We start from the raw sequence: 27142 nt of genomic DNA on the forward strand, positions 1-27142 counted from the left end.
AGGAGTCTGAAAAAGGCAGCAAAATACTATCTGGGGGCTTCCCTGGTGGCGCAGTCGTTGAGAGTCCGCCTGCCGATGCAGGGGACACAGGTTCGTGCCCCGGTCCGGGAAGATCCCACATGCTGCGGAGCGGCTGGGCCCGTGAGCCATGGCCACTGAACCTGCGTGTCCGGAGCCTGTGCTCCGCAATGGGAGAGGCCACAAAAGTGAGAGACCCGCGTACCGCAAAAAAAATACTATCTGGATTCTATGGCTTCTCCAGAGATGGGAGGAAGCAGACACAGCCCTACAGCTAATCCCTGGGTCAGACAGCTCTTAGTATGGTCACTGGTTTTACAATATTCCATCTTCCATAGAGCCTTGAGGTGCTACTTTAAGAGCTGGACTAGGGGCCCCTAAGGGTCCCTGGGAACCAAGTGAAGCAATCACAAAACTATTAGATGGAGAGAGTTAAGTATTCAAGAGAAATTAAATTTCTACCAAGTTTAGTTTTTATCTAAAAGTGCCAAAAAAAAAAAAAAGTAATGTTAAGTAAGCCATCCGAACAATTCAATTACAAGGAAATAAATTCATACAGGGAAAGGCAGATAGATGGTGATACAATCTGATGAAACTGGGGACGCTTTTAGGGAGGTGAAAGAACAATGATCTAGAGTAGCAATGAGGAACAAAAACACCATTAATTCTACCTTCAGGTCAGAGATATAGGGGAAAAAAAAATCCCTAAATAACAGATTGTATTATGTAATGTGACTATCTGGTGTTTGACATTAAACAAATATATAACACAAACATATAACTGTAAGCAGTCCCACAGAAGATGAACATAATGTTCTGTCAGTATGGGTGTAACACAAGGGAACACAGTTAAATAGAGATTTCCATACCATATTTATAACTAAATGATATAACTTATGTAAAACACACAGAATGCAAAAGGCACTTAAATATTAGTTTTGTCCTTTCCCTCCTCTAAAAATACCTGGTACTCTGTGATGCCAGAAAAAACAAATTTACAAAATATTACATATAAATAATTCTCTTAAACCAGTTACAATGCAATTAGTTATGAAAGAGATCATGACAATCTTTGGACTTTAACTTATATTAAAAATTTGAGAATAGAACCAAGAAAGCATTGTTGCATGGCTAGTATTATCAACACTAGCCAAAACTAACAATAACCAAAAAAACCCCACAGAAGATAATGGTTTGAGAAGACTCACTCTTAAGTGAAGTGATACTGATCCTAAGATCACTTTTTCAAATCAATTAAAACCTGCACTGAACAGTAATATTATCAGAATAGCTTTAAACAATTAAGTTCTGTGCATAAGTAATCCCATCAGGGAGGGAGGGAGGGAGGGAGGAAGGAGGTCTGCCTACCCTAGATAGTATTCCCTGATCAAGGGATCTGTTTTCTCTTATATGGATTTCTCAAATAGGGTTAAGAGAGTTCAGTAAATTGGTTGAACAACTAATCCCACAGAGAATTTATAATGGTTTGACTCAACCTGGTAAAACACAGGGCTTTATATTCCACTGCTGCTATTCTGATCATTAAAACACAAATCCTCCCCAGCTTTAAACTCTAAAAGGTTAACAACAGCAACAGAAAGGCATGAGAACTGCTAGGATAACCGGGCCTTGAGGAGCCAAGATTCTGGAGAGGAGGTAACAATAAGAGAGGAGTCAACACTCTGCACAGCTTCCCCTTTCAGGCATCTGCCCATCCTGTGAGTATGGCAAGAGGTGTAAAGTATGAGCAAAGAAACCAACAGAGCTTTGGGAGTCTTACAAGGCAAGAGACAAAATTTGGAGACCTGAAGAGCCAAGAACCTAGTGGGAAGAGGGAGGGTCAGAGATCTGAATGTGACACTCAGCTGACTTTCCTCTTAATTCATATTCTGAATGAAATTCTGAAGTTGGGAAGGACAAGGTTCTCAGAGGCTAAGCAGAAAGCCTTTGAAAAGCAAGAATGAGTTCAGGAGGAGTTTAGCACCCTTCAGGAATAAGGGGCACTAGTAAACACTCCAAGCTCTCAGCTGGAATCCTTGGCTACACTCTAGGAGTTGGGGGCAACCAGAGGTGATGAAGCCATACCCAACAGCAACCCAGCCTCCAATCAGCACAGTCCCTCAGTGGATTAAAGTGATTAACCTCCTCTTCAGTTTGCCCACCAGAGGGAAGACTGAACCATCCTGCAGAAAGATAGCATCTAGAGCCTCTACAATTTTTCATAATGTTCAGCAACCAATCAAAAATAACGAGGCATGGGCTTCCCTGGTGGCGCAGTGGTTGAGAGTCCACCTGCCGATGCAGGGGACGTGGGTTCGTGCCCTGGTCCGGGAAGATCCCACATGCCGCGGAGCGGCTGGGCCCGTGAGCCATGGCCGCTGAGCCTGCACATCCGGAGCCTGTGCTCCGCAGCAGGAGAGGCCACAACGGTGAGAGGCCCACATACCACCAAAAAAAAAAAAAAAAAAAAAAAAAAAATTAAGAACCCAATACGGGACCGAACAACAAACTAGGCAAGGGTGGACAGCTATGCTTTGAAGAAAATTTATAGCTCTAAATGAATATATTAAAAAAGAAAACTGGAAAACCAATTATTTAAGCATCTATCTCAAGATAAAGAACAGCAAATTATATAAAGAAAGTAGACAGAAATAACGAAAAAAAGAGCAAAACTGAAAAAACAAAAGACAAATGTATAATAGGGAAAATCAACAGAACTGAAAGACTGACAGACCTCTAGAAAGGGTGATTAAGAAAGAAAAAGCACAAATCAACTAAGAAATGCAAAAGGGAACATCACTATGGACCCTTTAGATGTTAAAAAGAAGATATGAGTAACTTTACACAAATAATTTGAAAATTTAGATGAAATGAATAAATTCCTTGAAAAACGCAACTCACCAAAACTGAGATAAGATTTAAATGAAGACCTGATTAGCCTCATATTTACCAAAGAAATGGGACTGATTATTAAATACTTTCCCACAAATAAATCTGTAGGCCCCAGTGGCTCTGCAGTAAAACCTTCCAACATTTAAGAAATAATATTAATCTAAACAAACTGAGAGCACTGAAAAAAAAAAGCAGGAATACTTCCCAACTCATTTTACAAAGCCAGCATAACTTTACCATGAAAACTTGACAAAGGCATTACAAACCAATCTGACCCATGACCACAGATGCAAAACGCCTAACCAAAATATTAACAAAATCCAATGATGTATAAAAATTCAACACCTATTAATGAAAAAAATCTCTTAGCAAACTAAGGCAGAGAAAGGAATTTCTTAATCTAATAAAGATTAAGAAATATATAGCAAATATTATAGTTAATGGTGAAATACTGAAAACTTTCTCCTCAAATTCAGACTTCAGCAGTGTTCTGGAAACCCTAGCTAATTCTGTAAAACAGAAATATAGAAATATAGAAAGTATAAGGACTGGAAAGAACTAAATAAAACCATGATTATTCACATCTGACATGACTGAGTATAATACACAGAAAATCCTAAAGACTCGGCAAACTATTAGTAAGTTAATTTAGTATGGTCTATATAAAAATCTATTTTATTTCTATATACCAGTATATAGAAGCAAGCATGTAAAAAAATAAAAAATTTAAAACAATACCATTTGTAATAGCCTCAACAAGACTCAAATACCCAGGAATAAACCTAAATCACCAAACGTTAAAAGAAACTGAAGACCATCTTTAAAGAAAATTGGAGAAATACTCTATGTCAATGGAATAGGAGACTCATATTATAAACATGTTAATTCTTCCCCAAATCAATCTACAGACCAAAACCCCAAAATTTTTTTATTTTTCAAAAACTGACAACTATTAAAAATACATATGGAAGAACAAAGGGCTTAAAATAGCCAAGACAATCTTAAAAAAAAGAACAAAGTTTATGCCACCAAAGGCTTATTATAATGCTACAATAACCGAGGCAGTGTGGTATTAAATAGAGGCAAACAGACCAATGATGAAAAAAGGGGCAAGAAACTAACGCACAAATGTATCTACTCATATACAGCAGTCACTTGATTAAAAACAAAAGTATGTATCACGGGGGGACTTCCCTGGTGGTTCAGTGGCTAAGACTCCACGCTCCCAATGCAGGGGGCCCGGGTTTGATCCCTGGTCAGGGAACTAGATTCCCCATGCTGCAACTAAAAGGTCCCACGTACTGCAACAAGGATCCCGTAAGCAGCAACGAATATCCCACGTGCTGCAACTAAGACCTGACGCGGCCAAATAAATAAAGAAAAAAGAAGTACATTGCAGGGCAGTGGCGAAAAACGTCTTTCTAATAAATGATACTGGTTTTTCATATGGAGAAAAATTATTCTTGACTCCTCCTACTTCACACCATACCAAAAAGGAAAAACAAAATCCTATCTTCATTACCTTGGATTAGGCAAATTTTTTTTTAGTATCTTTATTGGAGTATAATTGCTTTACAATGTTAATTTATTTTGTACAACAAAGTGAATCAGCTATATGTAGACATATATCCCCATATCTCCTCCCTCTTGAGCCTCCCTCCCACCCTTCCTATCCCACCCCTCTAGGTCGTCACAAAGCATCGAGCTGATCTCCCTGTGCTACACAGCAGCTTCCCACTATCTATTCTACATCTGGTAGTGTACATAGTCATGCTACTCTCATTTTGTCCCAGCTTCCCCTTCCCCCTGTGATCCTCAAGTCCATTCTCTAAGTCTGCATCTTTATTCCTGCCCTGCCACTAGGTTCATCAGTACCGCTTTTTTAGATTCCATATATGTACGTTAGCATACGGTATTTGTTTTTCGCTTTCTGACTTACTTTACTCTGTATGACAGACTCTAGGTCTATCCACCTGATTACAAATAACTCAATTTCATTCCTTTTTATGGCTGAGGGATATTCCACTTTATATATGTGCCACACCTTTATCCATTCATCTGTCGATGGACATTTAGGTTGCTTCCATGTCCTGGCTATTGTAAATAGTGCTGCAGTGAACTCTGTGATACATGTATCTTTTGAATTATGGTTTTCTCCAGGTATATGCCCAGTAGTGGGACTGCTGGGTCATACAGTAGGTTCTATTTTTAGTTTTTTTAAGGAAGCTCCATACTGTTCTCCACAGTGGCTGCATCAACTTACGTTCCCACCAACAGTGCAGGAGGGTTCCCTTTTCTCCACACCCTCTCCAGCATTTACTGTTTGTAGATTTTTTGATGATGGCCTTTCTGACCGGTGTGAGGTGATACCTCATTGTGGTTTTGATTTGCATTTCTCTAATGATTAGTGATGTTGAGCATCTTTTCAGTGTTTGTTGGCAATCTGTATGTCTACTTTGGAGAAATGTCTATTTAGGTATTCTGCCCATTTTTGGATTCAGTTGTTTGTTTTTTTGATATTGAGCTGCATGAGCTGCTTATATATTTTGGAGATTAATCCTTTGTCAGTTAGGCAAACATTTCTTTCAAAGGACTAAGCAAAAAATTTTTTTTGATAATTTGGTCATTAAAAATTAAGAACTTCTATTCATCAAAAGTCAACACAAATAGAGCTGAAGATATGTGTAATACACAGAGCCTGCAAAAGAAAGAACTCTTAACAATTTAAAAAGGAAGTTAATGGAACACAGGTGAAAGATTTGAACAGACATTTAACCAAGAAAGGATATCTAATGGCCAAATAAGCATATGAAAAGCTGCTGAATTTCATTAGTTATCAAGGAAATGCAAATTAAAACCCAATGTGATACTACAACACTCACCGTGATAACTAAAATGAAAAAGACAGACAATACCAAGGGTTGGCAAAGATGCAGAGGAACTTGGGACTTTCATACTCTGCTATAAGGGGTAAAAAAAAAAATGTGGTGTAAACGTGGTATAACAACTTTGGTAAGTAACACAATCGGTGGTATCTGCTAAACCTGAGTATACACATATTCTAGGTTCTAGGAATTCTACCCCTAGGAATATACTCAACAGTAATGTACACATACGTTCAACAAATGACAAGCACAAAAAAAGACTCTAATGACCATCAACAGCAGAATGGATCAATGAATTCATATGATGGAATAATACATGGAAATGAGAATTAAATTAACTATGGCTACATGAAGTACCATGGATGCATCTTACACCAAAGAAAATGCTGAGCAAAGGAGGCCAGTACACACTTTATGATTCCATATACAAATATAATTCAAAACAAGGAAAAACTACTCTGTGATATTAGGATAATGGTTTCTTTGTGGGGAGGGGATAGATGGTAGTAACTATAAGAGGACACAAGGAGGTGCTAGTAATGTGGTGGTTACACAGTGTTATTTTGTGAAAATTTATAGAGTTGTACACTTATGATCCGTATACATATACTTTAAGAAACTGTTTACTTAAGGAAAAGAAACAAAACCTATGGGCAAAATAGATTTATTTGTTTACCAAGTCTACAGATGGTACAAAAAGGACAAAGTCAATACATTACATAACAATCATAATTTTAAAGCCAGAAAAATGGGCCAGCACCAACAATTTGAAACTTAGTAAGAATAAATATGAAACAGTGCACCTAAGTTAAAAATTTTAAAAGTACACCTAGGATAAGGGAAACTCTGCTTAAAAGTAGAGAAACAAAACCAACAAGGTTTTAAAAACAAGTTCAGTATAAGCCAACATGACACTGCTGCCGAAGCATAAAATTTTTTTTTAATTTAGGGCTATATTAATGAAATTATCAAGCCAAGATAAAGTGAGGTAATAGTTGCACTTTATTGCTCATTAATGACCACAACTCTAATGTCACAATTAAGAAACACAGTAAATTAAAGAGTATACATAGAGAAAGAAAAACTGAGAGGCACAATCTTGTCAAATGAAAAATGGTTAAAGAACAAAGGATATTCAACCAGGAGAAGAGATGACTTTGAGAGCTTAACACCTGACTGTAAGTAGATAAAGGGCTAGCATTTAAAATATAAAATGAATATTTTCTGTACTGCTCCAGCGGAGAGAACTAGAACCTGTAAGTAGCCACTAGAAAGCAACAGTTTTCAGGTTCAATTCAGGAAAAACTTTCCAATAATTGATAGAGCTTTTCTATGGTGGAATGGACAAAGTATCCAAAGTAGAGGATCACTTATCCTAGATGTCAGAACTTTTTCTTTTATTTTGTGGTTAGACTAAATCAGTGTTTCCCAAACCTAACACATATCAATAAAACTGAAGTTTTTTTAAAATACAAATTCCATAGTTGCCACCACAAGCAACGTAGGTCTGGGAGGGGCCTGGAATCTGTAAGAAGCCTCCTGGGTGATTCTCATACACCTAGTAGCCTAGTGGTTCAAGATCCTGTTATTTGAAAACCACATAATTAGATGGCCTTTAAGGTTCCTTCTCAAATTTCTAATGGAAATCATCTTTATATAAACAGCTTGAGGCAAGGTTTACCTTTGTATATCAAAAGCACTCTGTACATCAAAATAAATTGAGAATATCTGAAAATACATGTCACTGTAACCAGTCTTTAATTTTTTTCCCCCAAATTTGTAACAAAATGGCTGTGTACTTGAAAATACTATTACTATATAAAAGAACTCCTCCAACCTGGATGAATTATAAAGAAATGATAATCAACGTTCATTTAACAAGTGTTTACTGTGAGCCTATTATATGCCAATAAACAAAAATGACAACTCTACCTCAATGGAACTTGGTCAAATCATCAGAGAATTATAATATTGTGTGCTATCATACAGGAAGTATAGAGTGCTGGGGGAGCAAACAGAAGGGGAGTGATAGGTGTGTAATATTTTTGCATGACCACTCTGTCCTAAACTGCAAGATAGGATAATGTAAATGACAAGAAAACTGTGAGAGAATGACCCTGAAGTAGAGTTTAGGTGAAGGAAGCGGTAGGAATAAGAAAACTAGAGGGAAAAAAGCTTAAAAATATTTTATTTTTCTGTTTTAACCAGCACCCCCTCCCAAAAAATTAAAAAGGAAAGTTGGAAAAGATACATATATGGTTTAGATGCTAAACTTTAGAGACAAGATTGTTTCTCTTATGGAAGGAGGAGTCAAGAAGGGAAAAATCGTGGTTAGAAGCAATATTGGAAAGGGAAGTAGAAAAGCCAGTCCCTGAGAGTCACAGAAGAAAAAAGAATTAGAACTAGAATAGAGAAGTGTCCCTGGGGTTACCCTGTCAAGTGTCTCAAGCCCCTATAGCTCTTTACTCCAATCTCTATCTTATCTCCTATACCCACCAGACCAAGCCCACACACATTTTACAAGAATTAAGTATGGCTTCTACCTGACATTACTAAAGGCAAAACCTTAAATAGATCCCTCTTAGAAGTTCTGATAGTGTTCTGTTCTCTGGTCTAACATCTTAGTAATATTTGTTAAAATACCTATAAAAATAGGCCAGATTAAATGATAATATAGCAATATACTATAATCTTGGTAGAATATCACCTTCAAAGACCATGTTATAAAAGTATATCATTGTTGGTTGCATGCTGACTCAAGGAGATAGTAGGAGAAAAATGAAAGAAATGGTTCTAAAAGCAGCTGTAATAAAGCTTTGAGGCTTATTAGAATAGTGTTCAGAATATGGCAGATACTTAATAAATATTTACTGAATGATTGAATCCCCAGTCACCTAAAAATCACACAAGCATACAAAAATAAAAAATGAAAAACAAAGTATAATGGGAAGAGAACTGCCTCAGGTTCAAAATTATAACTCTACTACTTACTAGTTGAAGTCTTGAACAAATTGGGACTACTGCCTTTTTCAAAGGATTAAATGAGATACTAAATGTGATAGCACATGCAAATGCTCCTAGTATAAAAGGCATTCATTCAGGCTAACTAATCTTCAATTCACTAAATGACAATTAGATAACAGTAAATGGAAGACATGTATTTCTTTAGCTTGTGGGAAAGAAGATAAAAGTAGGTTGGAATTAGAAAAAGCATTCAGATATCAATAACCTATGAGCAAAGATTAACCTAAACCAACACAGGAGGAGATCAGATACTGTCATTTGCCTACACATACCAAAAATTTCTCGGCCACTACTTTTTATCCCAAACACAATGCTAGGTACTAGGGATAAAAAGATGTGTAAGACATATTACATAGTAAGCTTTTGGGACAGACAAATTTCATAGTTATTTGGAAAAAATAACTCTATATGAAATTTCTAGAAGGCATACAGCCAACAGTAATTGAGAGGTCAGCTGCTGATTATCTCCCTATAAGCTTTCAACACTGACATTACATTAGTAGTTTAAGTGAATTCCTTATATTCATGAAAGAGAAAGTTGTTGATCACTAAAGACAAGGATTTGACTGTGTTCAGCCTCTGTGGCAAACTATATATCTAGAAATAAAGAAGGCTTATTATTGTAAGTATTGTACTACAAGAAAAGAGAAGGGACATACCTAGCTTCCTAAAGGTGTAACTCAGATAAAACAAAACAAACAAAAACAGTTCATTTTTGTTTTGTTTCAGAATGAAACAAGGAGATGTTTCTCAAGTAAAGAATAGAGCATATATTTAATGGTACATATTTCTCCAATACAGTGTCAAGATGCTATTACATATGATAGTAGTACACTTAGTTCTAATAAAAGTCACCTGTCTACAGTGAAAAGAGAAATCATTACCTGATTTGTAGGCATTTTCGGCACATTCACTTTCCACATCTGGGCTTCCCTGGAGATTGCCTTTTCCAACAGAAAAGACAATCTCTGGTTTTCCAATGGCCCTGGAAACTTCATGATATCCTTTGGATCTGCCTGCCGCCCAGCTTGATGTAGCTACCTATAAAATCAAATATAAAACAATGCTCTATATTTAATTATATATATAGTAACTGTAGCATAATATAAATATGTTGGTACTTATGAAGCAATTCATAAAACAAAATAAAAATGTTATGAGGCAATATAGGATTTTACAGCTCTTTAAGATATCATATATTAAAATGTTACCATAATCATCACTTATCTAAAACATTCTCACTTTAAATCTGAAATTCAGTTGTAAAGAGAATAAAAACATGACCATATAATTGACAGAACCTTAGGACTTGGATCAAAACATATTATCACTGTGTCAAAAAATTTTAAGTCACAGGCTTTTTAGTCTAGGAATTCTTAGAATATTTGTCCCAAATATTTCTCTTAAAAATCTACACAGATAAGGGCTAAACCCTCTTTTCATTAAAAAAAAGTTACATCGGGCTTCCCTGGTGGCGCAGTGGTTGAGAGTCCGCCTGCCGATGCAGGGGACACGGGTTCGTGCCCCGGTCTGGGAGGATCCCACATGCCGCGGAGCGGCTGGGCCCGTGAGCCATGGCCGCTGGGCCTGTGCTCCGTAACGGGAGAAGCCACAACAGTGAGAGGTCCGCATACCGCAAAAAAAAAAAAAAAAAAAAAAATTACATCAATTACATTAAATCCCACCCATTTCTACTGAATCAGTATTAGACTATCCCCCCCTTTAAGTATGAAACCATCTTGAATTGTGCTCCCACTACAGTGTCCACTAGCTACATGTGTAGCCATTAAAATTAGAATTGAATAAAATTAAAAAATAATTCCTCAGTCACACCAGCCCCATTTCAAGTGCTCAGCTGTCACATGTGGCCAGTGGATACTGCACTGGACAGTGCAGGAAAGGAACATTTCTATCAATGCAGTAAGTTCTACTGGACGATGTTGATCTAGAAAGCTCAACAGTAGAGTAACTGGCACTCTAAAATGAGCAGCAAGTCTAAAGAGCAACACAGTACAAGGCATCTCAGAGTCCGAGAGACGTTTCTATGTTTCTTAAAAAAAAAAGGAAACTATAGAGGTTTGACTGTGTATGGAAAATTGGATTGAGAAGCTGCTGAAGAATGTGAAAAGACTTAACTAGATTGATGAAGGTTATTAAATTCAGAAAAAGAGATTATGCAAGACAATAAACATAATAATATACCACAATATTTACACAGCAATAATAATAAAATACTAGATAGAGATTTCAACACAAACGCTGTAATAAAACTACACTGGCAGGATGAGGGGTGTTGGGAGAAGGCAGAATGAGAGCCTCATCTTTATATTTCAGAGGAAAACCATAAATAATATCTAAAACTTAAATATCGAAAAAACAGCAATAGGTAAGTTACTTGAAAATATGATCTTAAATAACAAGAGAAATAGGTAAGAGCTGAGTGATTAACCTCTGGGGAATGAGAAAAGGGTGGAGAAGCCAAGCAGCAGAGGAATGTGGTTTTTCATTATAGACCTCATATAACTATTCCCTTTTTTCAACTCTGGACCTGTATTACGTATATGCTTCAAATTCCAGGGATTCTTCTTAAAAAAATTCAATGTCTAGAATTAACATGTGAAAAGTTCCTAATTTTTGATAAAAATTTAAAATTTGAAAAAACAAAAAATACAAACCTAATCTTCAATTTCCATGTTCCCTCTACCCCAACTTCAGCTACTATCCTCTTTCCTATTTATCACCCACATACTTCACTTACTATTCAACCTATTGCAAACTGGTTAACTGGATTGTAATTTTTTTTCTTTTTGTTTCTTTAAACTCCTGGGTTTTTGCAATTTTTCTATATCAAGCATGAAGTGCTTTTCATACTAAGCAGAAAAAAGTTAAATAACTTAGAAAGTGGAAAATAATAACTATCCGGAAAGGTCCAACTCAAAGGTAATTTCTTCCAAGAACTATCTCCCCTAATAAATTATAAATTCCCTTGCAGTCATATCTACGAATATCATGTTTTTATTACTCACAGTGCCCATCGCACAGTATCCTGATGAAACAGAGACACAACCAAAGGCTCATTTCAACCCTCGGGGCCAAAAACAAAAAACCATAACCAAAACAAACAAACCCAAGTCTAATCTCTTTCACAGGTGAATTCTTCAATGTTTAAAGGCTGCTATCATGCTCACCAGTTCATCCACTGCATTGCTGAAAAACCATTCAAGAGTTTCTCACATGACATGATTTTTGCTCTTCTAAATTAGCACGTTTAATTATTAATGCAGTCTAAGATCATTAGCTATTTTTTTAAAGGCTACACCACATTATCAATTCAGATAAAATTAATGCTCAACTAAAACTCTTAAGACTTTCTAAGGTAACTCTTAGGTGAACTTCCCCTCCACCCCCACCTTGTATGGGTTTTTGGTGCCTTTGGGCGGCGGGAGGGGCGTTACATCCTTGTTCAGGACCTTAAATGCATTTTTTCCTTTAAAAAAAGTCATCTTGTTAAATTCTATCTACTGTTACATTCTGCTTAGACGTTCTGAGATTCCAATTTTGTTGCACTGGTACTTTTCTCAAATTCTCCACAATTAGATAAACAGAGTCACTACAACTTCATCGAATGCAAATGTAAATATCAACCTCAGAAACAGAGTATAAACTAGATGTTCACCTGTCTAGACGTATTTAGAAGAAACACCTATATTGGATGGAGACTGAACTTCATAGGTTCTAAGAACTTCTTCTAAACCTAATTTTGGTCTGTAATTGATTAACTCCTGTCAAAACTTACTTATTTCATTCCTTTAGCTACTCTCAACAGGGTGGTTCACCAGGATCTGCCAGCCTTCTCAGCATACCCCAATGGGTGGCTGCCCCTAGTAATTACTCTTCTTTTACAATGATTCCTTTGAAGATTACTTTTAGGGTAGGATGGGTGGGGGACCTGACAGGAACATATAGGATAGAGTCATGTAAAGAAGTATAAGATCAGGTTCAAGGGATTCTTGTTCTTCAATCTTCTATAATTAAGGCCCTTAATAAGACTTTCAAATATTTAGATGATATAACAACTTTTTTAAAACAAAGGAATCCACGTCAAAGAAGAAATCGTAAGTGAAATTAGAAAATACTTTGAGATGAATAAAAAAGATCAAACATACTAAAACTTACAGGAAACAACGAAATACTTGTAAATGCCTATATTAAAAAAGATCTCATAGTTATAACTGAATCACAATACTGTAAATCAACTGTACTTCAATAAACAAGAAAAAAAACAGATCACAAGTTAAGACTCTAACCTTCCACTTTAAGACACTGGAAGAAACAGACCAAACTATACCTAAAGCAAGTCAGAAGAAAGAAAATAATAAATATCAGAGTGGAAATTAAGGAAGTAGAGAACAGAAAAATAGAGAAAAATCAATGAAACCAAAAAAGTTGGTTCTTTGAAAAGATCAACAAAATTGGCAAACCATTAGCTACACTGACCAAGAAAAAAGAGATCAAGTACTAAAATCAGGAATAAAGAAGGGACATTACTACCTATGTTACAGAAATAAAAAGGATCATAAAGAAATTTTTATTAACAATTGTGTGCAAATAAATTTGACAACTTAGATGAAAAAGACAAACACCTAGAAACAAACTGTCAAAACTGACAACAGAAAAAGCTGAAGTCATATACCAAGTACTAAAGAGACTGAATTAGTAAAGAAACTAGTGTCAAAGAAAAGCCCGTGCCCCAGTGTCTTTGCTGGTGAATTCTACCAAACGTTTACAGAAAAACTAATACAAATTCTTCACAAACTCTTCCAAAAACTAGAGGAGGAGGCCTTCTCATTTTATGAAGCCAGTTATTATCCTGCTACCAAAACCAAAGACAACAGCACAAAAACTACAGACCAGTATCTCTTAAATACAGATGCAGAATTCCTCAACAAAATACTAGCAATCTGTATCTGAAAACATAAAAAAGGGATTATACACCATAACCAAGTGGGATTTAGCCCAGGAAGGCAAAGCTGGTTTAACATTCATAAATCAGTGTAACACACTGTATCAACAGAAGAAAAGAAAGCAATCATTCTTTGCTCACAATAGGGAAATGTAACAAAGGAAAAAAAAAAAAAAGAGTTCAAATTTCCTTAAACTTAAAAAAATGAGGTATAAATAATACAAATGAGAAACAAAAAGGATGGAGGACACCTGTGGGGATGTTTCAGATTTTCCAAGCTACAGAAAAATAAAAGTGCAGTACCTTACCCTACACTGGATCCTGTACTGCAGAGAAAAATGCTATAAAGGTCATTCTGGGGTCAACTGACATAATGAGAATTTGGACAGACTTGACAAAAGTAAATTATCAATTTAAAATTTACTGAAGTTGGTAACTTTACTGTGACTCTGTAAAAGAATATCCCTATTCTCAGGAAATACACACTGAAAAATTTAGGTGTAAAGGGCCATAATGAATGCTGTAGAGAGAGGGGGTGGAAGATGAGAGGAGGGAAGACACGATAAAACAAATGGAGTAAAAGGCTGAAAATAAGTGAATCCAGGTAGTTTCTTTTTGAAATTATTTACAAGTTAACAACACAGAAAAAGCAAAACAAAACAGAAACCATAATTTATGAGAAAATGTTCTACATTCCTTTTTTAAAATATGATATGATACAGTGGAGAAAGCGCTGGCTTGAATTCTACTTCTTTTACTAACAATCCACAAGGCTGCATTCTAATGTTTTAAAACAGATTATTTGAGCTAGATGAAAAATGAATCCTGCTAAGAAATAAAACACAAACATTAAAAATATAAACTTACTGTTTTAAATAACAGAACTTTATAGTTTTATGTTGTTATTTTATGCCCATTAATGGTCACATTCAGAATTCTGAATGCTCAGAAAAGTCTCTAGGAACTAAAAAACAAGAAGACTGTATTTTGGTTGGCATATTACATAAACTTTGACCTTGAGCGTTTCACACTTCTCCTCCCATTCTTTCAATTGCTGCTTCTGCTTCTTCCTCTATGTTTATCAAATACCTTAATGTCTGAGTGAATAGTTTATAAAACACTTATTGTACAGCATTAACTATGTTACAAATCAGCATACGGGGCCTCTTGCTCTTCTGAGGAAAAGTGCTGCACAGTGCTGGGTATACAACAGAAACAACTTCATTAACATGGAATTATTGTATTTATTATGTTCAAAACACCAACTCCATTAATAATTTTGTACTGGTGCTGACTTCCGGATCTTAGTTCCTCTTATAAGAAGAGGGATTTATTAATGTGACCATACAAAAACCTCATGTTCTATCACTATCTCCTTGACTTTACGCCCTTAACCTAATAATGAACTACAGGTACTTATAATTCCAAAACACTCTGCTTTATCCCAATCTCCATGACTCTCCACATACTGTTCTTTCAACTTGAAATGTCCTTCTCTAGCTTGCACTCTCCTTCCTACAGAGTTGTCATTTGCATCATATGTACTTGAACATAATTCTACTTTTGCATTTAATTGCTCCGTGAGAGCTGACTACTTGTAGGCTGGTCTCTCCTACTAACCATGAGTTCCTTGATGGCAAACACTCTCCAGAGTTTAGCACTGTGCCAAATAAATAATGATAAGAGCTTACACTTGTTAAGTGCTTAACAACTAAAAACAATGAGTGCTTACTACTTGGCCAGGTATTGTTCAAAGTACTATGCCATATTAACTCCTCGAACACAAAGGAGGGTATAATTATTAAGTCTGTATTATTATTAAGCCCCCTTCAAAGATGAAGAAACATGGACAGAAAAATGAATACTTTTCATTTTTAAAGTAGTATACAATCAGAATAAAACATGTACACACACTTTAAGCTTCCAATCTTGACCAAGAAACATTTTAGAGTTCCATTCTAAACTACTGATACTAGGATGTCACATTGCCACGTAAACTCACTTATCTCAGTTTAACCGCAAACCATCCCGGTGCACCTTCCCGGCACACGCTGATTCTACTAGTCTGCTCTTCATCAGTATTGAGAAACTTCTTCTAGTCCAGAAGTTTAGAATCTCTGATGCGTATGGTGCCAGACTAGCAAATCTGAATCCTGTCCCTTCTTTCTTCTATTTCCTCTGCCTTTAATCTGTTCCGGGACAGAGACTGTATAGCACAGACTGCCTGGGCTGGAATTCTGGCCACCGGGTTCTAGCTGCCTTCTAGTGGGAAAATTAATCTTATGGAGCCTCAGTTTCACTCATCCGTAAAATGCTCCTGAACTACCTGCCCCGTGAAGATTCAATAAGTTGCAAACCACTTATAACGATGCCTCTCCGATAATAAGCCTCAACAAGTGTTATTATTAACATCCTAAAGCCACACTGCTGCTGCTCAAACGTCGAGTGTCTCCCGCTGACAGAATAAAAGCTAAATATTTTAGCCTAACATTCAAAGATCTCCAGTCTGATTCCATCCTACCTCCGGAGCGATACCTTCCACTATTTTGCCATCGAATTCTCAACTCCTAACAAAACGATCTGCAGTAGAACTTCTAGCTCGGCAGAGCGGCTTCTGCCCTCTTTTCAAATTTCCGGTATTATCTGCCCTACAGGGTGCAATTCAAAGCTCACCTCCTTTCCAGATTCCCCCGACTCACCCCAACCCCGGGAAACGTGCCCCTCCCCCGAGCTCCCGCAGCGGCTCACCCCATTCATCCGTCCTCCTCCCCCACCCCGCCCGCTCAGCAATGTGAATGATGTTCCCGCGGGTCCCGCGGAGGCGTCGAGATCTAGGGGCGGGGGTGTGTCCCCTTCTTTGTGTACCGCACAGGCTCGCGGGCCCTAGAACGCGCACTAGGAGGCAGCTTGCTGTTGCTGCAAGAAAGTTAGTCGCCGACGGGAAAATTGGCCCGAAAGGGAACCCAGCGGAGCCGTTTCCAAACTGGGCAGGTGCCTGAGTTGTAGGCGCGAGGAGACAAGAGGGGCGTCCAGGAGGTTTCCTGAAGGGGGCGGCGGGGGCGGGGCTCAGCCGAGGGGCGCGCGCCGGCGGCGCGGGGCTGCAGGGGGCTCGCGCGCGGGTCGCGGGGACGCGTGGAGCCCCCCCGTCCCCGCCCGCTCACCTTCTCCTCCTCTTCCTCCTCCTCCTCCTCCTCCCCGGCAGAGCTGTAGGCCTCACAGTGGTGACGAGGGGTCATCCGGGGGCCCGTTACCACCTCATTTTCTTCAGCGCGCGGCGACGGGGCGCGCGGGACGAGGACTGGGCCGACTGAGGAGGGAGAAGAAGGGGAACCGGGCCGGAGAGCGCGGGCGCTGGCGCTCGAGCGGGACGCACGGCTGCGGCCTGTGGGTCGGTCAGCGAATTAGTTCCATGACGCCCCCGGACCTGAGGCCGCCGCCGGTCCCGCTCCTCCAACCGCCGCCGCTTGTGCCCGGGTGGGGAGGGGGTTCCCTCTCGCCATAGGGCGGCGGGGACCGGGGAGAGGCGGGGGGTGAGACCGGCTCTGCCCCTGCCCAGGGGAAGCGCCTCCGAGGGGAAATGGTGAAAGGGGGGAAAGGGGGAAAAGGAAAAAAAAAGGAAGGGGAAAGGGGGGGAAAAAATAAGAAAAAACGAGACAGAGGCGCTGCCGCGTCCGCTCGCGGGGAAGGCTGGGGAGGGAGGGGAAGGGAGAAAGAAGTGCCGGTTTCGTCAGCTCCGCCCTCGCGGACCGATTCCTAGACGCGCTCACTCCTTGTAAACAACACTGAACTGGTCTCTGGACCCTCTCCCGTTTTCCTCCCCGCCGCCTTCTCCGTCCAGCGAGCGTACAGAGAAGTCCGGCAAAAAGCTGGGCTGTTGGAAACGAGCTGGGAAAATCTCTGGCATTGGGTTGGGAGGAGGGCTAAGAGAAGCTAAATGTGCGTGGACTCGTTTTCCTTGGAGGAGAGGAAGGGTTTCTCTTCGACTGCACGGTGACGTAAGCGCCTCCTCAGCTCGCTGGAAGAGGCGTGCGGTGGCCGGAGAGTGCGCTGCGCATGCGCCCCAGGGAAGAAAGAAGCAGCTGAGCGCTTCGCTTGGGGGTGGGGTCTTATAGGGATGCTACTCTGACCGAACCGAGCGTTACGTGGTTTTATCCAGTCTGTCTTTGTCTCTGGGGCTGGTAAAAGGATTTGTTAGAAAGGGCCGCGATCTGTTGTGTAAAGATCTTGCGTTCTTTGTTGACCTCGCAAAAAGTTCTGTGTTCTCTTCTTACCATTGACGTGTAAATACAATTGCGCGTTTTTTCGCTGCCACGTCGTGGGTGGAGGGAGATTTTAAAGCGCATTAGAAATCGGGAAATTGCAGGGAGCATAGGCTCAGGCACCTTCTAAAACAGTAAATTATATTGCTGGCAGCAGGGAACCTGCTTTGTAACGCGCCAAGGGAATTCCATCCACTTAACCAACACATCTGAGTATTTCCGAGTAGGTTTTATTACCAGGTCTTTAATGAGTGAGTGGTGACATATAAATGTGTTTTATTTGGGGTTCCTTTACGGACCTATGGTAAATTTTGCTCACCTTTTAATCGTTTTAGTTATAAAAAGAAGAGTAGAATTACAGAAAGTTTTGAAAGAGAAGAAAACCCTCAAACTCAACCATTTACAGAAGTAGTTGATTTGTATTTCCATTTGTCTTTTATATGCCTATTTTAAGTCATTTAAATTTGTTTTAAGCTTATTCAGCGAGCCGGGGCTAATAAGCTCTAGCAAGCTGGAATTAACCAGGACAAATAGCTTCTACCTTCATGGAGTTTACAATCCAAACACTGAGCTAATTATCACTATCTAAAATCACCCAGTACGTTGATTTGCTTACTCGTACATTGTATTCTCTCCTTAGAATATAAGGTCTAGGATGGCAGGGATCTTGCATGTTTTATTTCACCCTGTATTCCTGCATGTAAGAGGCTCTCAATATTTTATTACTGACTGAATAAACAATTACCAGTATCAAAAGTATTAAGATGGAAAATTGCAGGCTGCTATGGAAACACTTAATCCTAGCCTAGTCAGGGATATCAGAGGAGGTTTCTGTGAGGAAGAGACATTTAAGGTGAGACTTGAAACCACTTGGGCATAGAATTGGGGAAAGAGTGTTACAGGCAGAGGAAACAAGTGCAAAGACTCGAGCTGAGACATTCTAAAAATCTCAGAAAGGTAGTGTGGCTGGTCCTCAGAGAATTGAAGGCTGGGGTAGGGGGCAGGTACCTATGACAGAACAGGGAAGGGAAGCCCAGGAAAGATTTTAGGTGGATCGTATTTTGCTTTTTTCACCTCATGTAGTCTTTCTTATGTGGGCTTTATTGCTACGTGGTCTTCCTTCTATAACACATTGGCAACATTTTTTTGCACAATACCATTCACTGCAGGACCATGAAATTGCTTCTGATTTTCACTACTTTAAGAATAATACCAATTCCATTCCCAGATATGTAGTCAAGAGAAATGTAAACCTGTCCACACAGAGACTTGTACGTGACTGTTCATAACAGCATTATTCATAATGGCCAAAAAGGTGAAACAATATGAGTGTAAGTCAAATGTGGTATATCTATAATATGGAATGTTATTTGGCCATAATAAGGAGGTACTGAAATATGGTGTAACATGAATGACCCATGAAAACAATGTGCAGTCCTTTGTGGCTGGCTTCTTTCACTTAGCATAATGATTCCATTTGTATGAAATGTCCAGAATAGGCAAATCCATCGATAGAAAGTAGATTAGTGGTTGCTTGAGACTGAGGATGGGGATGGGATTGGGAAATGATAGATAAAAGTTTTGGCATTCCTTTTTGATGAAACTATTTTACAATTGATTTTGGTGATGGTTGCAAACTAAATATACTAGAAACTATTGAATGATACACATTAAATAGGTGAATTGTCTGAGAGGTCAATATAGCTGTTACCAAAAAAAAAAAAAAAAAAGGGAGAAGGGGAAAAAACCAAAAAGAATACAATTAACATCTTCATGTGTAACCTTTTCTGGGTTATTCCTGGGTCCAACGGTATTTATACTTTTACGGCTTTTGATGAATACCCATTTGCCAAATTGCTTGGCAGAAGATTTGAATCAATGAAAATGTAACCTGAGTATTTAAGAGTTCTCACTGTGGCCTCTCCCGTTGCGGAGCACAGGCTCCAGACGCGCAGGCTAAGCGGCCATGGCTCACGGGCCCAGCCGCTCCGCGACATGTGGGATCTTCCCAGACCGGGGCACGAACCCGTGTCCCCTGCATCGGCAGGCAGACTCTCAACCACTGCGCCACCAGGGAAGCCCTTGAAACTTAGTTTTAATAAAACTGCCTTACTGCCTGTGAGATTACCAGTGACAATTTAATCTAGAATACTGTAAATATAATTACAAGTAATTAATTGGTGGGTAAGGAACTTGTTCCAGTTGTCCTAACAAAATATATGGACATTCTTTTTCTTTACTATTCATTCAAAGACCTTACTTTTAATCAACATCTCTTTTTTGTTAATAACTGTAGTAGTTTTTTTAAAAATTAAGTGTAGTTGTAACAAATGGAAAGACTTTGCAATTCCCTGAGAAAATAAATAAGGCATATAAAGAAAACATTAAAATCCTTGTATTGGTAAGGAATTCATATTTTTTCATTTTTAAAATATTTTGTCACAAATAGTAAAAATTTTACTAAAATTTAAAAATTAACATTTAATAATATTTAATTAATATTAATAACAATAATTAATAAAATAGCAATTGATTATTCACTAATAAAATAATATTTATTATTTAATTAATAAAACTACCACCTTTCTATGTGGTATTTGAGAATAATAATAACTGAAATATACTGATTACTCACTGTGTACCAGGCATTGCACCAAGCACTTCTACTGCATTCTCTTCTGTTTATTCCTGCAGCACTCCTCTACTGTAGGTATTTTTCTTATCCTCATTTTTCAGAAGATAAAGAGGTAAAGTAAAAATAAGCAACCGAAAGAGGTAAAGTAAATCCTCAAGACTGGTCACACAGCTTGGAGAGGCAGAGCCAGGATTCAAACCCAGTTTGCCTGACTCCAGAGCCTGATGTGCTTTTAGTCACTACCCTTTACTGCCTCACCCTGTGGGTATTACTGGCTTGCATGGAAGTCTTCGAACAAAAATACTCACCCTATGGTTATTTTTGCTGCCTTTAATCTTAGAACAAATATTCAAATAAAAGTTTTTAGTGACTAGTTAATATTTGTGTTACTAGAGAGTTGATTTTTGCTTGAAAACAGGTTGTTAAAATTTTCTTACACTTGTTTTATTTCATGACTAGAACATTGAATCTTGAAATATAAACATGTTCTGCTTCAAATGCAGACTAAGGAGGAAGCTGAGGGCTTCCCTGGTGGCTCAGTGGTTGAGAGTCCGCCTGCCGCTGCAGGGGACACGGGTTCGTGCCCCGGTCCGGGAAGATCCCACATTGCTGCGGAGCGGCTGGGCCCGTGAGCCATGGCCGCTGAGCCTGCGCGTCCGGAGCACACGGGAGAGGCCACAACAGTGAGAGGCCCGCGTACTGCAAAAAAAAAAAAAAGAAAAAAGAAAAAAGGAGGAAGCTGAGAAACAGTGTGCTCTCAGAATAAAAGCTCTGTTCTCAAATGCAGTATAATGTAAAGTGAGACCCCCTCCAGAAGTCTAGGACAACTGAAGGGAATCAAGTTGATGAACAAAGTGGTTTGCTATCTGTAATCTTTCAAGAAAAATAATTAGAAATGGACTGCTTACCTTTTTATGAGTATAGAAGATAAGGTTATATTTAATCTCTAATGACAAAAATTTCTAGTCTCCTTTGTCTTAAAAGAAACTTTAGGGTAATGTTCCCAGCAGACAATCTATGAGGGTACTATCTTGTCGGAGAAATACTAAGGCCTACAGGAACAAAGAAAGTGATTCATTGTCATTATAATCACTTACTTTTAGCATTTATATACACTTAAGGATCCTTTTTACAGCTCCCGAAATACTTGTTTTCTTTAATCTCTACAGAGACACAAAGTGAGAGGAGTAAGCCTGTCAAATAGACATTAAGAGAAAAGGAGTCCACATTCACCAAATAATATAAAGACCACCTACTTACTATTTCTTTGTTGAAGGGTAGTTGATTTACCATGTTGTGTTAGTTTCAGGTGCACAGCAAAGTGATTCAGTTATATATAGATATCTATTCTTTTTCAGATTATTTTCCATTATATGTTATTACAAGATATTGAATATAGTTCCCTGTGCTATACAGTAGGTCCTTGTTTATTTTATACCTCCTACTTACTATTAAGTGGGGAGAAGTGCTCAAAGAAAAGTCAAAAATTCTAAAATAGGAAGCCGCAGCTGCTTTCCAGATTTTGACCAACTCTGAATAGAAACTGGCTTTAGGTTTCTCATACTTAGGTGCTTATTTAGAAAGACTTCACTGGGAGGGATCATTGGTTGCATGCTTTATTAAAAGGAGCCCCAGAAATCAAATAGAGGCCACTGTTTGAAATTTGTAAATCAAAAAGGAACATTCTTTCCTTCTTCTTGGGAGGAAAATACATAATTAAAATAACACCATTTTACTCTCACAAACTGTTTTGAATGCTCAGCTACCAAATTTAGTAAATTTGGAAAAAAATATTTTTGTATATCTTACATAGTCAAACTACCAATACATTATTATATTTCTTGTCGAGCATTATGTGTATGTGGGAGGTGTGGAGAGACAGGTAAACATCTTCCAAAGTGTATTTTTAGTCTCATCACAACAAATGTTTACTGTAATCTTTACTTCTCCTCAGTGCAGGAAAAGAATTATGTTTGGGGAATCGATTTAAATTATCCACGATCAGGGTTTCCAAGACTTCTTTCTCACATACATAAGCTGCTTCTATTACCAGACAGTGATTTAGTAAATATTTGAGACCCATTTGAATACTGGGGTAGGCACCATACGAGATTCCAAGAGTCATATGTGTTCCTGTTTGTAAGAAACTTCCATTCATTCATTTCTTAATTCAACATTTACTAGCTGTGTGACCATGAGCAAGTGAACCATCTTCTCTATAACTTGACCTCAGTTTCATCAACTGTAAAACAGGGGATACTAATAGTATATCTCCAAGGTTTTTATGAGGACTAAATGGGGTAATATTTACAAAAGGCTTGGACCAATGTGTGACACATAGGGAACACTAATTGTTAGCTTAATGCTTGTAACCCTTTATGTGCCAGGCTTCAGTTTAATCTTTTTTTTTTTTTCACTTAATACAGTTAAAAATGGCCCACCCTCTATCAGCTCCCAGCCTTGCACAAGGGAAGAAACAGAGAGGAGAAATTCTCTGTGTTGGTCAGGAAAGGCTTTATAGACTTGAACGTGGCATTAATTATTTTCTGTTGAACAAATTCCCTCAAAACTTAGCTGTGTAAAACAATAAGTATTTAGTATCTCACATGGTTTCTGAGGTTTAAGAACTGTGAGTACCTTAGCTGGGTGGTTCTAGTTCAGGATCTCTCATGAGGTTGCAATGAAGTTGTTGGCTAGAGCTGAAATCATGACGGGACCAGAGAATCTGCTTTCAAGTTCAGTCATGTGGCTGTAGGCAGGAGGCTTCAGTTCCTAGCCACTGGGTCTCTCCATAGGGCTGCTCATGACCAGGCGACTGGCTCCTCCATCACAAGTGATGAGAGAGAGGGGGAGAGGGGGACCAAGATGGAAGCTGCAGTCATTTTATAGCTTAATCTGGGACATGTTCTACTATCACTTCTGCTCTATTCTATTTATTGAAGCAAGTCAATAAGTCCAACCTGTACTGAAAGGGAAGGGAATTAAACTTGAAGGGAACAGTATCAAAGAATTTGTGAACATATTTTTTATATTTTTAATCTTTTTTTAAAAAATTATTTTTATCTTTGTCTACGTTGGGTCTTGGTTGCGCGCAAGCTTTCTCTAGTTGCAGAGAGCGGGGGCTACTCTTCGTTGCAGTGTGCGGGCTTCTCACTGCGGCGGCTTCTCTTGTTGTGGCGCACAGGTTCTAGGCGTGCGAGCTTCAGTAGTTGTGGCATGCGGGCTCAGTAGTTGTGGTGCATGGGCTTAGTTGCTCCACAGCATGTGGGATCTTCCCGGACCAGGGCTCGAACCTGTGTCCCCTGCATTGGCAAGCAGATTCTTAACCACTGAGCCACCAGGGAAGTCCCATGAACATATTTTTAAAACCACTGCAGGCGTGGAAGGAAAAGTAAGGTTTTGCTAGGTAAACAGGAACAAATTTACGACAGGCAAGGGAGCAGCAGAAACAAAAGAATAGAGATACTAGATTACATGCCATGTAATCTGGCATGGCTAGAGAATTGAGGGGGTTGTTTTATTCCTTTTTTTTTTTTTTTTTCTGGTATGCGGGCCTCTCACTGTTGCGGCCTCTCCCGTTGCGGAGCACAGGCTCCGGACGCGCAGGCTCAGCAGCCATGGCTCACGGGCCCAGCCGCTCCACGGCATGTGGGATCTTCCCAGACCGGGGCACGAATCCGTGTCCCCTGCATCAGCAGGCGGACTCTCAACCACTGCGCCACCAGGGAAACCCTATTCCTATTTTTAAAATGAGGAAACTGAGGCTTAGAGAGGTAACTTTCCCAATATATATTATACAGTTAGTAAATGGCAGAGCTGGGTCCTAAATCCATATAATTCTGATTATAGAATCCATGAACTTATTACTACCTGTACTGGGCAGGGTTCTCCAGAGAAACAGAACCAAGAGGATGCATCTGTGTCTCCATCTCTACCCTCTATATGGAGAAAGATTTTGAGAGAGAGAGAGATTTATTTTAAGAAGTTGGCTCATGGTTGTAGAGGACTGGTAAGTCCAAAATCTGCAGAGGCTGGCATACTGCAACTTTATGGAAGAGTTGCAGTTCAAGTTCAACTGCAGTTTGCTGGCTGAATTCCTTCTTGCTCAGCCTTGGTTATATTGAGACCTTCAGCTGGATGGATAAGGCCCACCCACATTACAGAGGGTAATCTGCTTTATCCAAAGTCCACCAATTTAAATGTTAAATCTCATCTAAAAAACACAAAAATACCCTTCACAGAAACATCCAAAATAATTGTTGACCAGATATCTGGGTACCATGGCTCAGCCAAGATGACACATGAAATTAACACATGAAATTATACTACCCTCTACAATAGTGACAACTTGGGGACCAGACTGCAAACAGCCCTGAATGTCATACTAAGCAGTTAGCTGGACTTATGAAAATTAACCAGTGGCTCTGTCTGAGAGACATGACCTTGAACAAGTGACATTGGATGGGGTGTTCCCATAGAATATTGTAATTCCTTTAGGAAATGTATCTTGGAATATTTGTCTATCATGCTTGATCTTCAGTTCTGTTTTGACAAATACGGTTTTTATTAACATTATATTTTTTCCTTTCAATATTTTCCTTTTCAGGCCATATATTTTTAGTAATTAGCCTCTCACATATTTTGAAATGATGACTTTCATTTCAAAAATATTTTTCTCTATTATTTATTCTCCCCTATTTGGAGCTTTTCTCTTAACTTTTTCATTCACTTTGATGTTTTATTTCAAGGTTTCCTTTTAGTCATGCCTCCTATGAGAATGAAATGCGAAATTAGGGAAGAAGACAAAAATATGGGTGCAAACTAAAGAACCCAGTTTGTACATCAGCTGGACTTGGTGATTCCAAAGGTATAAATATTGTTCAAGTATCATTTCTTTGATGACTGTGAATAAGAAAAGCTGTTTCAAACTTGCTGCTGGAGATATTTCTCTTTGTAACTAACATAGAGCAGGAAACTCTTAACTTTTTTTGTGGAGCCTCAGAATTGAAAATTGCACTGGTCCCAACCTGTTCTTTTGACCCACTCCAGTCTGGGTCCCCACTGAGGACATGACACAGATAAGGGGTGGGCTGGAGAGTGTTGTGAGGACAACTGAAATTGATGTGGCGTATACATCTATGGATACACCCTACCAGGAGAGAACAGGGAGCAAAATCTAGAAAACCAGTAGAGCAAAAGGTACAACAAGTTGGAAAGGAAAGCAGAACTGGACTTTCAGAATAAATAGGGGTTGAGACCTGGTGGTAAAGCATAAAACAAGGTTAGAGAGTTTGGGAGCTAAAGTTTGGGCTATGGATTTAGCCCATTTTCAGCTTTCCTTCTTAAGAACAGCATGATATAATTTTTGAGCTTGAAAACACGGGGAGGGGTGGATAACACCACTAGATGGTTTGGTGAATTCTAGCAGATGAGCAGATTTTGTGTGAGTGAAGAAGACAGCACCATTCAAAGGAGAAGCTAGTTTCCTAAAAAAGGAACATTTAATGCATCAGTGCTCTTCTGTGTTCCTTTCTCTCTCTCCCCTATCTCCTGTTGCTATACTGATCATTCTACAAGCTCAATCAAGTGTGATTTCCATCTTTAGTGCTATGAAAAAAAGGGCTTCATTAATAGCATGAAAGAACAAATAAAGGTTTTAGCAAAATCAGTTTCTTTTATTTTCTAACATATCAACACAAATATTATGTCAATGACATAGTGGAGGTTTTGATAGTTTATCTTTCTATCTTTAATAAAATTATACCTAAACCATCTTAGAAAAATAGTTTTCTTATTTTACCTTGAAAGATTGCCAGTGGAGGTATACTTATAAATTCTCTAAGTAATCCATTCCAAAGGAAAAGTCTTCTTTTAGATGTGTTCCTTTGCGTATTTCAGAAAGCTATTCTTAATATGTTGCTCATTTGAACTGTGTGATAGTGGAAACTAAGACCCAAAGATCTGGCCATATGAAATACACTTTGGATCAACCCAGCTAATTTTGACGTAAATCTTAGAAAATGATCTGCTAATTTTGACTTAAATCGTATTTATACTTATAACCACTTGCATTTTAAAGTGAAAAAATACATACCCGAAATCCACTACTCTAAAGTATAAGATAATTTCCATTCCTGAATCCAAAATGTCTTCTGAATGCTTAAGGATAATGTTGTCTAAGGAGGAAAGATAATGCTGGAGAAATATGGTGAGAGAAATCAAGCTTTATGCTGAAGAAACTGCAGTTTTCTATGGACTTTCCCTTCCTCCCACAATAACAGATCTCCTCCTTCAGACCTCTCAGAGAGGCCCACTGATCAGTTTTTACAGGTCCATTGAAACTTGGCCTCCTGACCACTATCAGGAATTTACAATCTACATATAAATAGGTATTGAATATTAAAAGATTAATTTGAATGCCAAGTCAGTTTTTTTTTAACCAGAAAATTGTTGAATATAGAACAGA

The 27142-nt window shown here is 38.6% G+C and overlaps 1 protein-coding gene across 3 annotated transcripts in view; it reads right to left on the reverse strand.

Moving 5' to 3' along the window:
* CCNI (cyclin I) overlaps positions 1-17456 on the reverse strand; it is a 31794-nt gene extending 14338 nt beyond the window's left edge. Inside the window, exons 1-2 of one of the 3 annotated variants that reach the window (XM_089912086.1) lie at positions 16944-17456; positions 9704-9860 (exon numbers count right to left, since the gene is read on the reverse strand). In XM_089912086.1, coding sequence (XP_089768212.1) covers positions 9704-9817 — 114 coding nt within the window. In that variant the 5' untranslated portion in view covers positions 9818-9860; positions 16944-17456. The remainder of the gene's footprint in view (positions 1-9703; positions 9861-16943) is intronic. The other 2 variants (XM_022599447.3, XM_022599448.3) reach the window with 2 other exon arrangements.
* Between the last annotated feature and the right edge of the window lie 9686 nt (positions 17457-27142).

The sequence above is a fragment of the Delphinapterus leucas genome, chromosome 5, assembly GCF_059928025.1.
Source record: "Delphinapterus leucas isolate spDelLeu-1000000601 "Yukka" chromosome 5, BTC_Dleu_Yukka2, whole genome shotgun sequence".
Lineage (NCBI taxonomy): Eukaryota > Metazoa > Chordata > Mammalia > Artiodactyla > Monodontidae > Delphinapterus > Delphinapterus leucas.